General features: G+C 44.5%; 1 protein-coding gene across 1 annotated transcript in view; it reads right to left on the reverse strand.

Annotated features, from left to right (window-relative positions):
- Window positions 1-14,397, reverse strand: part of DNAJC7 (DnaJ heat shock protein family (Hsp40) member C7) — a 65,475-nt gene that overhangs the window by 36,708 nt on the left and 14,370 nt on the right. Inside the window, exons 3-6 of the mRNA XM_030220481.1 lie at window positions 9,863-9,951; window positions 9,243-9,367; window positions 2,271-2,384; window positions 1,719-1,793 (exon numbers count right to left, since the gene is read on the reverse strand). Of these exons, the coding sequence (XP_030076341.1) occupies window positions 1,719-1,793; window positions 2,271-2,384; window positions 9,243-9,367; window positions 9,863-9,951 (403 nt within the window). The remainder of the gene's footprint in view (window positions 1-1,718; window positions 1,794-2,270; window positions 2,385-9,242; window positions 9,368-9,862; window positions 9,952-14,397) is intronic.

The raw sequence follows: 14,397 nt of genomic DNA on the forward strand, positions 1-14,397 counted from the left end.
TAAGCAGTGGATTTTCCCCAAGTCATTTTAATAATGGTCTATGGACTTTTCCTTTAGGAAGCCAGCCAAACCTTTTTTAAACCTCGCTACGCTGCCTTTACCACATTCCCTGGCAACGAATTCCAGAGTTTAAATTACATGTTTAGTAAAGAAAACTTCTCTGATTCGTTTTAAATTTACTACTTTGTAGCTCCATCACATGCCCCTAATCCTAGTATTTGTGGAAAGAGTAAACAAATGATTCACATCTACCCATTCCACTCATTATTTTATAGACCTCTATCATATCTCCCCTCAGCCGTTTTTTCTCCAAGTTGAAGAGCCCTAGCCGCTTCAGCCTTTCCTCCTAGGGAAGTCGTCCCATCCCCTTTATCATTTTCATCACCCTTCTCTCAGATCTCAGTGCTCGTTTTGGTTTATATGATTGCATGGTATTTCAAAAGTAGGCTGGAACAGACCTGAATATACATTGATGAGTCAATACAACAGTCTTGAATTGAACTCTGTACATTCCAGGAAACCAATGTAATTTTTTAAAAATGTTGGAGTGATGTGTTCAGAACTTGAGAATCCGATAATCAACCACAGAGCTGTGTTTTGGATGACTTGCAGAGCTTGGATTTGAAATGATGGTATCTCCAGAAATAGAGAGTTACAATAATCAACTCTTGTCAGTACCAAGCTCCGTACATTCATCTAAAATCATAGGTGTGACGTCTTTCAACTTGCTCAACACGCAAAGTTGAAAAAAAAAAAGTAGAAATCACATGGTCTATATGTTTTTGCATTGTCAAATTAGTGTCTAGGAAAACATATAATTTTCCCTCTCTCTTGCAGACATTGTGGTCACAAATATCCCTGCATCAGCACTCAGAAGTAGGCTTGCTCTCTTTTTCTTCCAGTTTTGTTATTCCTTTATCCCTGTTAAGATGAAATGTTCTCTTTGACCATACCATATAGTTGACATTTAATTGGTTCTTCAGAATGAATATATATTTTTGACTATATATGTGCATTTTAATCTGTTTATATTTTCTGTTTTGTACATTTTATCTTTTAGTCTTTACTGACTGTGCTGATTTTTACTTTTTACTTCTGAGGTTTTACATGTATAATTTTATATTTTAAGTATACCATTGTAAGACTGTTTTTATACATTTTTTGTTATTAGTGATTAGTAGTGACCCCTGAGGCAGGCGGTTCCCCTGCTGAAACACATCCAGCATTGGGTCCTCCTACTGGTGCTTTGAATATCTCCTTGGTGGTTCGTCCTTTGATCAGCCTCTACTTGTTTCTGGTGATGCCTGCTTTCCCACAGAGGTTTATTTCCTGCTCATTGTACCCACATTTGTAAATTCTGGCACACACAAGTTGTGCAAAAAACCTCCCGCTATTCTATAACACTGCACCTAAAGTTTTAGAACACCCCTGATATACCCATACCTCTTCCTTAGCCAACCCCCTTTTGGGTTGCGTGCAAAACACTTTGGGTGTGAAGCGTTATAGAATAGTGCATAGGCAGATGTTGCGTAAGTCCAAATTAGTGCCAATTAAGTCAACTGATTGTTAATGGCTTATTAATATGTGCATGTATCTGCCCTGAGTGCCCAAATCCAGGGGTATATAGACACAGTGCCTTGTCTCTCAGCACACAAGTATCTCCAGAGTCCTGACACAATGATCCCATGTATCACATCCTCTGAAAAGTTGAAGTTTACCTTCCTGAAATCCCGTTTCTCAAAATCTGCTTCGCCTATTTTTTCGTATTCCAGGACTGCACTGGCATTCTTAAACTGCAAAATAAAGTCAAGGTAGAAAAACAGAGTGGTTGTTCTGCCTGTTAATCTATCAGTTACCTAGCTGCAAGTATCACAGAATAATTGATTTTACTTTCAAAGCAAGTAATCCTCTACTAGAGATCTTCTAACGTCAACATGATCCCAATACAGTGCCCCATGTTCTTGATCTCACACTGGGTACCTAATAAGCAGCGTTATTTCTCAAGAGCTGCATCCAGCTTCTTTACATCAACCGGGGAGCTGCAGCTTTTGCCTGCAATCAGTGGCTCACAGTGGGAGCATGATATGAATCAGAAGAACACATCCTGATCTTGAGCGTCCATTTACAATGACCAATGAATGTCTACAACTGCAAATTTATCCAGTAAGCTGACTTATGACCTGGGTGTCACCGACTAGCCACAGGTGAAAGAGCACAAAGGTTATGTTAGGATTTTTCTTGGAAAGGTGTCCAGTTCTACTTTCTCTCACCTCTTGCCGTGCCTGAGTGTTTTCTGGTTCCAGGTCTATGACTTTCTGAAAGCAGCGGCAGGCAGCCATTGCATTTCCTAGTGATAGGTGGCACTTTCCCTCTCGTAGATGGCCCTAAAAATGAGTACCAAATGATGTTAAAAAGAAGGTGAGTTATGGGCTTCAGGGTTTTGTTAAATATTTTTAACAAATGAATGCAGAAAGGTTATGTCACTTGGTGGAGGAGTTATTGGGGCCGGGTTCCATTACAAGCTATTTAACCACTTATGCCACTGTAAGAACAGCATTACAAAGCTACTGGAGAAGGAACAGAATGCAAAGCTGGGACATGAGATAGGGAAGGGCGAAGAGATGCTTTAAAAGTAAAATTAGTTCTTACCTGATAATTTTCTTTCCATTAGTCCCAACAGATCAATCTAGAGACTTGTGGGTTATGTCCCTCTACCAGCAGGTGGAGATCGGCGAGAACTTCAGAGGTTTACTATATGTGCTCATATGTACCCACCTTAACCTCAGTATTCTCTCTATCTTGCTGCTGTTGACTCCATATTTCTGGGAGAAATGTTACATTTTGAGTTAATTTCTAAGGCTGGTGCACTCCTCCCACATTTCTCTTGGTCTCCATGGTAATCCTGTATGTACCCTCTTTGCTGACATGGTGGCATTTTCTCTGGGTGCAGTGTTTACATTAAAATGGTTTTATCATGGAAGGTGGCTGGCTTTCAACCTGAAGGTCACAGGTTCAAGGCTGGTTTGTCCATTATATTAGAAGCTGTGGACTCAGCTCTGTTTCCATTGGGGCATATTTTATTTCATTCTCTTACAGCTTGCTTTGTCAAGCAGTTCATTGCATGACTGGAGCAGTTATCACTACAGTACTGTATTCTCTCTATCTAGCAGGTGGATTGTCATAACTGTGCAGCTTTGGATTGCTTAGCTCCTGGCCTGGTCCCCCAGGTCCGGTAGAGCTTTTAGGGTTGATGCAGCCCAGGCTTAGAGTCTAGATGTACACCTGGTAGTGCCAGGTCCCTCCCTTTCTCCCCACATCGGTCCCTTACTAGTCTGCCTTGAGGTACCTTGACTGATACTTCCTCCGGCTCCCTCTCCTGCCTCTTTTAAACAAAAAACAACAAAAACGAAAAAACAGCATCTCACAACCTGCTCACATTAGCGCAGCAGGCTCGTGCTGGTTTACAGTCCTGGCTGTGGTGCGAGGGGCTCAAACTTGCCTCTGGTGGCAGATTCAAAATGTAACATTTCTCCCCAAAACATGGAGTCAACAGCAGCAAGATAGAGAGAAGGAAAAATTCATGCTTACCTGATAATTTTCTTTCCATTAGTCCCAACAGATCAATCCAAACACTTGTGGGTTGTGTCCCTCTACCAGCAGGTGGAGATAGAGAGAACCTCCGAGGTTTGCTATATGTGGACCTGTGCAGCCAGCTGAATCTCAGTATGAACGATACCAAAGCAGTGGAATGGAAACAATAGAAAACTCTCCTGACATTGTCAGACCAATTGCCCAACATACTTTCACCACTTCTATATTTATTTATTTTATTTTTTAATCAAACGAACATTCAGAACGGAACCTGAAAAAAAACTAACCAATCGCAACAAAACCGCAGACAGTAAACCCAGGGGGGGCCTCTGGATTGATCTGTTGGGAATAATGGAAAGAAAATTATCAGGTAAGAATTAATTTTTCCTTCCATGGCATCCCACAGATCAATCCAGAGACTTGTGGGGTGTACCTAAGCAGTCCTCAAGTAGGGTGGAACTCCCCCAACCTGGCAGAAATCATCGACAAGCCAAACACCGCATCTTGACGAGTGAATGTATGGACCGAAGCCCATGTAGCTGCCCTGCAGATATCTTCCAGAGAAACCAAACGGGACTCTGCATAGGAAGAAGCTTGAGCTCGCGTAGAAAGAGCACAAACTTGCAAAGGGGCTTGCTTGTCCAATGCCACGTATGCCGAAGAGAAGGCCTCCCGCAACCAATGGGCTATGGTGTCCTTGGACTACATATGACCCTTCTTACTGCCTCCAAAAAGGGCGAAGAGATGGTCAGAAAGACGAAATTCATTCATCACCTCCAAATACCTGAGAAGAGTCCGTCTCACGTCGAGGCAGCGAAGAGCCCAGAATTGCTCAGGGTAATCTTCCCTTGGGACTGCCCCAAGTGGAAACGAGAAACCACCTTCGGCAAAAATGAAGGAACTGTCCTAATCAATACCCCCGCCTCCGTAAAACGCAGGAAGGGGTCCCTGCAAGAAAGGGCCTGCAACTCTGAAATTCTCCGAGCGGAAGTAATGGCTACTAGGAAAATCGCCTTCAAGGTGAGATCCTTAATCATAATCCCCGATAAGGGTTCGAAAGGAGGACGCTGAAGCGCTTTGAGAACTACATTAAGGTTCCAGGATGGCAGAACTGGCACGTGAGGGGGGCGCAAATGATTTACGCCCCTCAAGAAACGAACCACATTCGGATGGGAGGCGAAGGACACCCCTCAAAGCCAGCCTCTAAAACATGCCTGAGCTGCCACCTGTACCTTAAGAGAACTCAACGAGAGTGATTTTTGTACAGCCTCATGAAGAAATGCGAGGATAACCGATACTGAAGCCGAAGACGCTGACAATCCCGAACTCGCACAACACGAATCGAAGGTACGCCACACCCTAGCATAAGCTATTGAGGTGGATTTTTTCCAAGCCTACAGCATTGTAGCAATAACCGTGTCCGGATACCCTTTCCTTCTCAACCTCGCCCTTTCAAGGGACAAGGCTGTATGACCAAAGGGGGAGGGATCCTCCATCATGACTGGCCCCTGCAGCAGGAGACCGTCCTGCGCCAGTAGCAGAAAAGGATGATCGAACAGAAGCCTGATCACATCTGCGTACCAGGGTCGTCTGGGCCAATCGGGGCCACTAGGATCACTCGACCAGGATGACTGGCAATGCAAGTCAGTAACCTGCCCATCATTGGCCATGGAGAAAAGGCATAGAGAAGGCCCTGGGCCAAGGTTGAAGGGCATCGATGCCTTCTGAGCCCAGCTCTCGTCCCCTGCTGAAGAAACGGGGAACCTTCGCATTGAATGCAGTGAACATTAAGTCCATCTCTGGCATCCCCCAACAGGTAGTTATCTGATCAAAGGCCAGAGGGGACAGCGTCCACTCCCCCGGCTCCAACTAGTGGCAACGAGAAAGTCCGCTTGCACATTCTGTGACCCCCACTAAATGAGCCACTGTCAAGAAAGAGAGAGGAGTCTCTGCCCAACGGCAGATCAGAGCCGCCTCGCACACTAGGGGTGGGTGCACTCCTGGTGCCCCCTCATGGTTTATGTAGGCAACTGCCGTCGCATTGTCCGAAAGAACTCAAACTGGGCAACCGTGGAGAAGACAGAAACTCCCAAAGGGCCAGACGGATCGCCCGTAACTCCAAGCGGTTGATGGACCATGACGCCTCTGTCGAAGTCCAAACGCCCTGGGCTGTCTGTTGCAGGGAATGAGCCCCCCAGCCAGACAGTGTCACATCCATGGTCACTATCTTCCAGTCCAGGGTTGCCAGAGGAATGCCGACACCAGATTCTTTTGAATGAACCAACAGTGCATGATTGTGTGAAGACGGGCCTAACATGGCACCCGAACCTCGTAATCCTCCAAGAGCAGAGACCAGCGGCTCAGAAGGTGCCACTAGAGGGGGCGCATGTGAGCTCTGGCCCACTTTACCACGTCCAAGGTGGAGGCCATGGAACCTACACCTTGTACATAGTCCCAAGCCCACGGGTTCGGAGTTTGAAACAGCACTCATCACTGAGCCTGTAACCGCTGTGCTAGAGCTGAAGGATGAGAAACTATCCCTGTTCAGGTATCGAAGGACACCCTCAAGTATTCCAGCGTTTGGGAAGGCGTTAGGCTGCACTTCGGGAAGATGATCACCCAACCACTTTGTCGGTTGCCCGCAGACTCTCCTCGAAAGAAGACGCCCCACAAGCCAGTTGTCTAGATAGGGATGGACCCGAATTCCTTCCTTCGTGAAATAGGCCGCCACCACTACCAGGACCTTGGAAAAGGTCCAAGGCGCTGTGGCTAAGCCGAAGGGCATCACTTTGAATTGAAAATGACGACCGAGCACTATAAAAAGAAGAAAGCGCCTGTGGGAAGGCCAGATTGGAATGTGTAAATAGGCCTCTTTGAGATCGAGAGAGGTCAAAAACTCCCCTGGCTGTACTGCTGCAATCACCGATCGGAAGGTTTCCATTTGGAAAAGCCGAACCCGTAAGGACCTGTTGACACACTTGAGATTTAAGACAGGTCGCCAAGAACTGCCCTTTTTTGGCACCACAAAATAAATATCGACCACACCCTCTTTCTGCTGGGGGTACAGGCTGGATGGTACCCAGCCGTTGTAAGTTGAGGAGGGTGTGTTGAACGGCCCGCACCTCTGAGGGACATTTGCAAGGAGATTCCAGAAAAGAGTCTACTATCGGACGAGCCAATTCTAACTTGTGGCCATCTCTGATAACCTCCAAGACCCATTCGTTGGATGCTACCCTGGTCCATTCCACCAGAAATAGGGACAGTCTGCCCCCAATAACCGGCTGGATATGGACCAGGGCCCCATCATTGGGCGGACCTGGCTGTGGGCTGGTTTTTGTTACCGGAAAGGAAGGCCGCCTGTCACCTTGCAAGGGCTGAGGCCTCTGAGAAGACCTTGCTCTCTGAAAAGAGGCCCTGCGACCTGGATGGTAACGCCGTGTATCCCTAAACTTAGGTCTAGGTCCCGCCAGTCGTACAAACTTGGACCTATCCTCCGGGAGGCGCTAGCCCTTAGAGTCACCGAGGTCCTTCACAATCTGTTCTAAATCTGTCCCAAACAAAAGCTTTCCCCTAAAAGGAAGCCTTGCTAAATGTGACTTAGAGGCCACGTCTGCAGCCCAGTGCCGCAACCACAACCAACGACGCACGGTGACCGCTAGGGAAACCTCCTTCACCAAAGCCCTCAAAAGATCATAAAGAAGAACCACAAAGAAGGTTAAACCGGACGCCAAGGCCAGCAAAACAGCCACGAGATCTTCCGGAGAGGAGGCTTTCTGTACCCACGATAAGCATGCCCGCGCGGCATAGGAGCCACAAACTGAGGCCTGCAGGGAAAGGGCCGCTACTTCAAGGACAGCTTCAAGCAAGTATCCAACTTACGATCCTGAGGGTCCTTGAGCACCGTGCCACCCTCCACAGAGAGTGGTTTTCTTAGTGACCGCTGTGATTAAGAAACCCACCATAGCAACCTTCAGCAAGTCTAAGTCAGGAGCAGGTAGCGCGTAAAGATGCGACATAGCTCTAAGCAACCTTAAGCCCACTGTCCGGCGTATCCCACTGCGCCGAAATAAGGATCTTCATGGCCTCATGCACATGAAAATAACAAGGTGGGCATTTGGTGCCAGACATAATAGAGGGCACCGGACCTGTTCCCCCTGACGATTCAGGGGGGAAATGGCCAAAGCCTCAAAAGCCCTAACAATCAGGGAGGGAATCTCTTCCCTGTGAAAAAGGCGGGCAGCCGTTGGATTATCCCCCTCCTCAGAGGGCAGGGTGACCTCATCTGCCAAATCCAAAGATTTTGAGGGAGAGCCTGGAGACAAAAACCAGGCCATCTGTGTCACATAGTTCCTCGGATCCAAAATCTCCACCTGGGGACGTTTTGGCAGGAAAGACTGAGAGGCTGCAGCAACCAAAGTTTGCTGAGGAAGAGCCGGGGCTGCCTGAAGAGAAGCTCCTGACCTCTTCAAAAGAAAGGCATTATGCATTAATAAAACAAATCCCTCCCTCCATCGGAGCCTGTGCCACAGAAGCGCGCTGCGCCTCTTGTCTATCAACCGCCACATGTGGAGCGGGTCATGCCTGAGAGGAAAAAATGGCACCCGCCAACATGCGCTGCACTAACTGCCCCGAGGAAACCGCCGAAACTATCCCCTGCGCTTCCGGCTCACCGGACACCTGAGGAGAACCCCCATCACGCTTAACACCAGCTGTGGGCTGACGGCGGCAAGACTCACACTCCCCCGATGCTGCTCTCCGGCCCCCACACCGGGAGCAGCACTTAGCTGCCTCAGAAAGCACTGACATGCTCCACAAATGCCTGCCCCAAAACTGACTGGGCAGAACGTCTACTTCCTCTGTATGATTAAACAAAAACAAAAGTCTCTTACCTTTTTTTTTTTTTTAAGTCAGGAGAGAAAGGAAACACCCAATCAGGCCAACAGCCCCAGGCAACGGAGGAAAGGTAGGGGGAGACCGGGAGGGACCTGGCACCACCAGGTGTACACCACAAGCTGCAAACAGCCACTCAACTAGGTCCAAAAGACACCAGTAGCCAGATCAAACCAGAGCTGCACAGAGATGTCCCTCCACCTGCTAGATAGAGAGAATACTGAGGTTCAGCTGGCTGCACAGGTCCACATATAGCAAACCTCAGAGGTTCTCTCTATTTCCACCTGCTGGTAGAGGGACACAACCCACAAGTCTCTGGATTGATCTGTGGGACGCCATGGAATACCGAGGTTAAGGTGGCTGCACATGACTACATAAACTTCTGAAGTTCTCTCTATCTCCACTTGCTGGTAGAAGGACATAACTCACATGTCTCTGGATTAGTCTGTGGGACGATATGGAAGCAATGGTTTTCAACCCAGTCCTCATCGACCACCTGGCCAGTTGAGTTTTCAGGATATCTGCAATGAATATGCATGAGACATTTGCCTGCAATGGAGGAAGTGCATGAATATGAATTGTGGATATCCTGAAAACCCAAATGGTCAGGTTGTCCACAAAGACTGGGTTGAAAACCACTGCTTTAAAGCATATGCAAAAGGCAGAAGCTAAGGAGAGAAGATTCCCAAAATAAAATACTGCTCATGAATGTTAACGCTGGACCTAATATCACAGAATGGAATTGATGTTCCTCTACATACCCTGACAAAGGAATCATCCAACCTCACGGCCTGCTGCGCATCTTCCAAGGCTTCCCGAAACTTCCCCAGCATCATGAGGGTGGCGGCTCGATTTCCATAATAACTGGCATTCTTCGGGGCTGCATCTGCGGACACAAAGTGCACACAGTCCTTTACCACAGCCCACAACAGACATAAATACAAGTACCACAGTAACTGAAAAATGGTAGTAATGTGGTACAGGCAGTTAGCTTAGTGGGGTTTTAAAAAGGTCTGGACGGCTTCCTAAAGGAAAAGTCCATAGACCATTATTAAATTGACTTGGGGAAAACCTACTGCTTATTTCTGGGATAAGCAGCATAAAATGTATTGAACTTTTTCGGGATCTTGTCAGATATTTATGACCTGGATTGGCCACTGTTGGAAACAGGATGCTGGGCTTGATGGACCTTTGGTCTGTCCCAGTTTGGCAATACTTATGTACATAGCGAAAAACTGAAAATGAAGTCATGTGGATCATTCCAGCACACACAAAAATTTAAATCTACGCTCATGTGAATCGATCTATCATTTACTCATGGACACATGTCTCTTAAAACACTGGGACCTGGGCTTTTCTAACATTAAGCAGTAACCCTTACCTATGGCTTTAGTGTAAAAGTTGTATGCTTCATTATAATCCTTGTTAGCATAAAAGAGGTTTCCTTGTTCCTTGAAAGTTTCAGCATCTCTGAAATGGAAACAAATCAGCATGAATTACTCCAACAGGAAGAAAAAGGGGAGAAGCTCCATCCAGAGAAACAGCCAGAACAAAAGTGCTAGAACAAAATCGCAAGGACTAAGGCTGCTTTGAAATCTTTAAACCCTGCCTCCTCCCAATCATAGTCTTGTTGATCTATTACATTTAACATGGCTAAAGTCAATTTCCTAAAACTTCTTCTCCGTGTGTCAATTTGATTGCAAGCTCCGCAGAACAGGGACATCTCGTGTGCACCTAACAGTGCTGCATACTTCTAACGGCACTAAAGAGATAAGTAGTAATCCCAGACATGGCACAGTAATGAGCCACAACATTCCTGCTCAGACTCATCATTATTATTAAACTTTGATGACTCAAGAGAATTAAACCTAGATTCCTGAGAGTGAGAGAGAGATGTGAATGTGTTCTGTGTACATTCTGTAGTCAGAGACAATCACCAATCTGCTTCATTTCAAAACACTCCTATCAGTATGTATATAGCATTTCATCATATGCACTACTTGCATTTAAATATTTCTACAAATGTTTGTGCTTGAACGAGCTTTTCAAGTCATACCTCCATGAAAACCACCTCAACTTAGCAGCACAGGAATTACAACTCACAAACTGAACCTGAATGGATTGTATTTCCAGACTTTCCTTCCCAATATCATTGGTTCTATATTACCCTCATGCTTACATCCCCTCAACGTAATTATTACCAACTACAAATATCTGATCAAGGGGGGAAAAAAACAGGAAATGGCTCCTTTAGTTTTCTGGTCTCCATATTATGGAACTCCTTCCCAAAGGATCTTAGATCCAAAAGTCCCTTGCAAGATTTGGGTGTAGCTGAAGGCAGAGCTCGTCTCTCATGCCTTTGAATTAAACTATTACCTAACATTGTTCACTTGTTCTAAGAGGAGATGATGCCAGGACAGATCATCAGGCAAGAGCAAAACTGTTACCTCTTTCTTCCATATTTAGGCTTGGTGTTCTTTGCCACTTAGTGGACCCACAATTTGTTGACCTGCCTGATGTATTTGTAGCTTAGAGGTTCTCAACCCAGCCAGGTTTTCAGGATAGCCACAATGAATGCACACACACTGCCTCCATTCTGCACAAATCTATCTCATGCATATTCACTGCGGCAATCTTGAAAACCAGTCTGACTTGGTGTGTCCTGAGGACTGGATTCAGAACCCCTACTCTACCTCAGTCCCTGCTTAGCACCATTTCTTTTGGATCTGATTCCAGTTTGGCCTAAGGGTTGGTACTGGAGAAATGGAAATGATCTGTGACTTTCCAACTTTTGAAAAATAATCAAAATGGATACAACAGTTCTAGCTAATCATTGGCCCATATCTATTTGTTGCAAACATTGCTGAGAAAGTGGTAGCATAACAGTTAACTGACTTTTCTAAATTCTAATAATTCCATCCAACTCATCAATCCGGATTTCACAGCAAAGTACAGAAACAGCATTAGTAGGCTTGTGAAATGAGACAGTTTACAATCTTGACAGGTTTAAGAATGTCCTTGTAATACACTTGACTTAAGTGTGGCATTTGCTGTCATTGACCACGTTCTCCTCTTAGCAAGGCTGGAGGAAGTTGGTCTTGCCAGGACAGTCAACTGGTTCAGATCTTACCCACCCCTTTTCAGGTGTGTTCAACTGGTTCCATCTCTTATCAGTTGTATTTTGGAGTTCCCCAGGGATTGGTTTTGGCCCGTCATCATTCTGCTTTCAGACCCATTCAAAACTTTGGAACAGGTTTATACTTACTTCTTACTGCTCATAAGATGTGGGACAATAGCTTCTAGCAAAATCTGAAGCACATCTTAGATCAAATTGTAAAGTGGCTAAATACTCGAAAGTTACTCTTAACCCTTAGAAGTCAGAGGCAATGTGGATTTCAAGGGGGGGAAAAATACCACTTCCATTTCAGCACAGATTAGAAACACCTTAATCCCTGTGGAGGAATCCCCAATATTCTTTGGGGTATTCTGGATAATACACTATTTCTTCGATAGGAAATGTTTTTTGGGGGGGGTTAAGAAAGATAAAACTATTTAAGCCACGCCTTCATTCCAGAGCTCTAAAAAAAGTTATTTGGAGGTTTTTGGCCAACAATGAGTTCAAGATCTAGTGGATGCTATTTCTTTTGAATTTGTAAGATCACCACAGGCTTTTTGAGAGGTCTTTTCTTCCATATTTTTTACAATATAGTCATGTGATTTGCAACATTACATGTATAGATCCACAGTGAGTTATTTGAAGGTATCCCTTTATTGTTCTGTAGGAAGTTCTTTGTATGTCACAGTGAATATCATATAGGAATGCCTTTTTATTTAGATTCTCTTCTTATTCTTTATTGTCCATGGTGTGTGCTTGGATCCTCTCTGGCTAATTTTTTAAAGTTATTTCTTCAATGAGACTGGATTCTTCTTGGAGCTGCCTTTCCTTTAGTTGTCTAGCTTCCTTATACTGGAATTCATTGCCAGTAGACCTTTGCCTGGAGTCCTCTTACAGAAAATTTAAAGCCAGATTGAAGACTTGGCCTTTTAATCAAGCATCTTCAAGTGTGCATTAAAGAGAACATGGTTTTGAGACCTCTACTTTACATTTTCTCCACCTCTCCACCTTCTTCTGACAGGGCAGGAAAGCGAGGTTTCCCCCGTTTCTTTTACAGGTCTTCCCTTCATTTTTCAGCTCAGTTGCTTGCTCGTTGCTTATGGATGTCTTATGATTTGCCCTTTTTGCTCAATTGTTATGCATTGTTTAGTTTTCACTCTTGCTATAATTTATTCTGGTATTGTGTCCATGATGGCTTGCCTTGATTAGCTATCAAATAATTAATACATAAATAGAACACTGTTGTCCTGTCCCACTCTCTTACCTATAAATCACTTTTTTTTCTTCAAAAGATGGTAAAGAAATTAATGAAACCTAACCATTCCTGTCTCAAACACTGGGAAAACTAGAACTTCTAGAATCTCAGGCTGTTCTTTCAACCTTCAAAAAAAAGGGGGGGGGGTGGATAACACGAGTATTAGCTCTCATCATGTCTGCCTAGAGAGCAGGGTCAGTCTCCAGCACTGCCAGGTACCCTTCAGGGAAATTTCTCTGCCAGAATTTAAAACTTCATTGTAGAAGATTCCATATCCGAGATGGCAGGAATATATACAAAACTCCAAATGAAAACCACCAAACATTAACAACATAGGTGTACTGAAATAAAACACATCAACATGGCAGCTTTTTGGTCAAATATTAGGTTAAAAATGTCTGTCATTTCTCTCTATTCCAATATGAGGCACCAGTAGCACAAAGGTCCAGGAAACAGGTAGATAATGGTTACCATAGAAATAGAGAAAACTGTAGGCAGAAAAAGCCCATATGGCCTATCCTATCTGCCCATCCATGCCATCTATTCGCCCTATCACACTCAGAGATCCTATATACTTGTCCCAGGCCCTCTTGAATTCAGATACTGTTTTCATCTCCATCGGGAGGCCATTCCACTAATTCACCACCCTTTCTATAAAAAAGTATTTCCTTAGGCTACTTCTGAGACTACCCCCTTATTCCAGAGCTTCCTGGGTCATAAGCAAAGTGCCAAGGCTTCAAAGCATTTTTTACTGCTGTAAAAGCAACTTTTTCAATAATGAGTCAGCTTATTAGAAAGAAACATTCATCCTGCTTTATTTATACACAGAATTGTATCTATACATGGATTATGAGGGGGGCAGCAGGGGCACTGCTGAAACCAAAATAGCAAACTGTACATTCCAGGCTAATGCTTCAGTCACTGCCATCTCCTGTCTGGCCAGAGAAAATGAAAAGGAGCTACTCACAGAGGGATAAAAGCAAGTTAGAAATAAAGAGTCATTGACCTCTACTGCTGGGATATGCAATCAGTCAAATACAAACATGACACTGATCAAAAAAATGACAATCCCACATGTATGTCATCTTTCTGGGTTTTTTTTTCTTTTTTTAAAAGTGGATACCATATACGCAGTACCAGTATTATGGATCAAAGTAACCAGGCTACTTCTGAGCTCTTCATATTACACCATATACACAAACTCACAGCTTTCTGACACACTCTGGCCTGTAACTGACAATCAAAACCATAGTACTGTGCACAAATCTCACTCATTACTGGTGGATAGGTAGTGGGCAGGCGAGTTAGATTCTCTGAACAGACTCTTTCTAGCTCCTGAAGATGTCACCTCACAGCTTCTATGTCCTACAAACTCTTTAAGAATACAAACAGCTCAGAAGTATTAGTACAGCTGTACAAACAATATTTTATTCTGTGTAATATTGTTTTTTGTTACATAAAATTTACAGTTCAAATAAACCAAATAATTTTTAAAGATTAAACAAAGCACTTTTGCACAATCCATTACAGTGCTTCTCAACCTAGT

Source organism: Microcaecilia unicolor, chromosome 12 (genome assembly GCF_901765095.1).
Source record: "Microcaecilia unicolor chromosome 12, aMicUni1.1, whole genome shotgun sequence".
In the NCBI taxonomy this organism is placed as follows: domain Eukaryota; kingdom Metazoa; phylum Chordata; class Amphibia; order Gymnophiona; family Siphonopidae; genus Microcaecilia; species Microcaecilia unicolor.